Raw genomic sequence first — 3,004 nt, forward strand, 5'->3', positions numbered from 1 at the left:
AACATCATTCTTCCAGTTTTTGTCTACCAAATTCACTCACACAAAGCATTGAATGGCTGTACAGAACCTTAAGAAATGTCTCCTACTATAACCCTGGGGCAACCAAAGCTTTGTGAGATTTGATAGTCAGGAATTGAAAGAAGCCAGTAAAATATATATATATATATATATATATATATATATATATATATATATATATATTAATATCAACAGCTAGAAGCAATATAATACCATAAAGGAGGCAGATATTGACAAGATTGAATTGGTAATGTCCAATTTGAGGAGCAAACCCTGTAACATATATATATATATATATATATATATATATATATATATATACTATAAATTTCAGATCAGAATATACATAAAATATATGAAAGAATGAATGAATACAAGATTTAGAACACATAAGATCTCATATATATATTATATTACAGTACAATGAAATATTTTTTGTATGGTTTGTGTATTTTATTTAAAACAAGTTGTACAGTGATGTAATTTTTAATTTAGGACAAATACATTTCTCAGTTTCTGCTGACAATATCAAATAAATCAGTGGTAATTTTTCTTCTCTCTAGAAATTTCTAAAATGTAATATATATGAATATTCTGAATAAATGTTCTTATTAAAAATATTACACAGGAAGTTAATCTCACCAATGTAGATTCATTTGCAGTTCTATAGAATAGAATTGAAGAGTTATTATACCATTATATCATCTCTCCTTTGAGAATACATCCTGTTGTTAACCCTTTTGTTACCATATTTCTGTTGAAATACATAGCCTTCGTTTTAATTAATTTTGAAAATAAGAAAGAATTTGGTAAAATGACTTTGTCAGTATTAAGATGGTGTTTGGAGATTTTGATAGAAGGTTTTAATTCAACTCACTTTAAAACAGAATTTGTATCATAAAACCAAAGTCTTTCTCAGGCATTTTGGTATCATAAGTATTTCTTTCAGATGAAATGTATCAATGCATTGTACCTACTGTTCTGTGTGAAAAATGGATTCTGTGAGAAAAATTTAGCACTGCTTCTCTTCCATATGGATGAGTTTATGTCGAGTTAAACCACCTTTCCCAGAAAATGACTTATCACAGATATCGCAGCGATATGGTTTATCTCCTGTGTGAGTATGTTTGTGAGAAGTTAACTCGCCCTTTTGAGAGAATGAAATATCACAGATATCACAAAGAAATGGTTTATTGCTTGCATGAATACATTTGTGAGAATTCAAGTAACTTCTTCGAGAGAATGTTTTACCACAGATATCGCAAAGATATGGTTTCTCTCCTGTATGAATACGTTTGTGAGTTGTTAAATGACTATCTATGGAGAATGATTTACCACAGATATCACAGTGATATGGCCTCTCTCCGGTGTGAATTCGTATGTGTTTAGTTAAGCTGCATGTTACAGAGAACGATTTTCCACAAATGTCACAGTGATATGGCCTCTCCCCTGTATGAATACGTATGTGAGTGGTTAAGACACTACTTTGAGAGAATGATTTACCACAGATATCACAGTGATATGGTTTCTCTCCTGTATGAATACGTTTATGAATAGTTAAGTTACTACCTATGGAGAATGATTTGCCACAGATATCGCAGTGATATGGCTTCTCTCCTGTATGAATACGTTTATGTGAAGTTGACAGAAATGATGTAGAGAAAGATTTACCACAGATATCACAGTGATATGGTTTCTCTCCTGCATGAATATGCTTACGAGTAGTTACTTTACTACTTTCAGAGAATGACTTACTATATATATCACAGTGATATGATTTCTCTTCTGTATGAATATGTTTGTGAATAGCTAGATTACTAACCGTAGAGAAAGATTTACCACAGATATCACAGTGATATAGTTTCTCTTCTGTATGAATGTGTTTATGAGTAGTTAAGTTACCACTTTCAGAGAATGATTTACCACAGATATCACAATGATATGGTTTCTCTCCTGTATGAATACGTATGTGAGTAGTTAAGACACTATTTTGAGAGAATGATTTACCACAGATATCACAATGATATGGCTTTTCTCCTGTATGAATACGTTCATGTCTTGTTAGGTTACTTTTTTTAGAGAATGACTTTTTACAGATATCACAGTAGTATAATGTTTTTCCTATCTGTTTCAGAATCTCATCAGGAAATTCAGTCCTTTTGGAATGCGCTTTATAAATAACCCGAGTCTCACACAATTCATTTTCCATAATATATGGATATTTCTTTTGTGTTAAGTTTTATATATGATTTCTAACAAATATTTCTTCAACTACATTCCAGCCACTGTGATCTTGGTCTTTAGTATGTTCAGATGCTGTGAACAGTTATTTACAAAATAATTTATTGGAATATCATCACCATTCAGGAATAAATATTTCAAGACGGCTTATTACAAAAGAGCCTTCTTTTATAATAAGGAAAAAAAAAAATTAAAACTTAGTATTAAGACATATCCACAAATAGGGTTTCTTGCACAGGGAAGCCAGTTATATCTTCAACAAATTTTCCACATTTAATTTGAATGCAAGATTGTCTTGTACCTACTCCAGGTAGAAAAGTAGAGAAATGTTGTTTCTAATCTCATTTCATTGAACTGTTTCATAGTAATTCATCCACCAGATTGGAGCATGGTGCAGCCATCTGGTTCACCAGTCCTCAGTCAAATCGTCCAACCCATGCTAGCATGGAAAGCGGACGTTAAACAATGATGATATATATATATATATATATATATATATATATATATATAAGAAGGGCTAATATTACATATATATATCTTTAAACAGATGATAAAAAACTGTTGATGCTTATGAAAAATGGAATTATTTCAATGCCAGTGTAACTTGATAATCTGAAATAATAGAGAAATAAACAGTGTGAGTTAAAGATATTTATAAAGTATAAGTTCTGAGCTTAAGAAGTAAAAGATTCTACAGTGAGATATTTCTGTAGTTCTACACTGACAAACTATGGATATAAAACAA

At 30.6% G+C, this 3,004-nt stretch overlaps 1 protein-coding gene across 1 annotated transcript; it reads right to left on the reverse strand.

The window, feature by feature from the left end:
• Positions 1-449: 449 nt before the first annotated feature.
• On the reverse strand, positions 450-2,739 carry LOC149132416 (uncharacterized). The gene has a single exon (XM_089363464.1). The coding sequence runs from the start codon at positions 2,225-2,227 to the stop codon at positions 1,031-1,033; it is 1,197 nt and encodes a 398-aa protein (XP_089219590.1). The 5' UTR covers positions 2,228-2,739; the 3' UTR covers positions 450-1,030.
• Between the last annotated feature and the right edge of the window lie 265 nt (positions 2,740-3,004).

This window comes from Octopus bimaculoides, chromosome 15, assembly GCF_046866305.1.
Source record: "Octopus bimaculoides isolate indiv1 chromosome 15, ASM4686630v1, whole genome shotgun sequence".
In the NCBI taxonomy this organism is placed as follows: domain Eukaryota; kingdom Metazoa; phylum Mollusca; class Cephalopoda; order Octopoda; family Octopodidae; genus Octopus; species Octopus bimaculoides.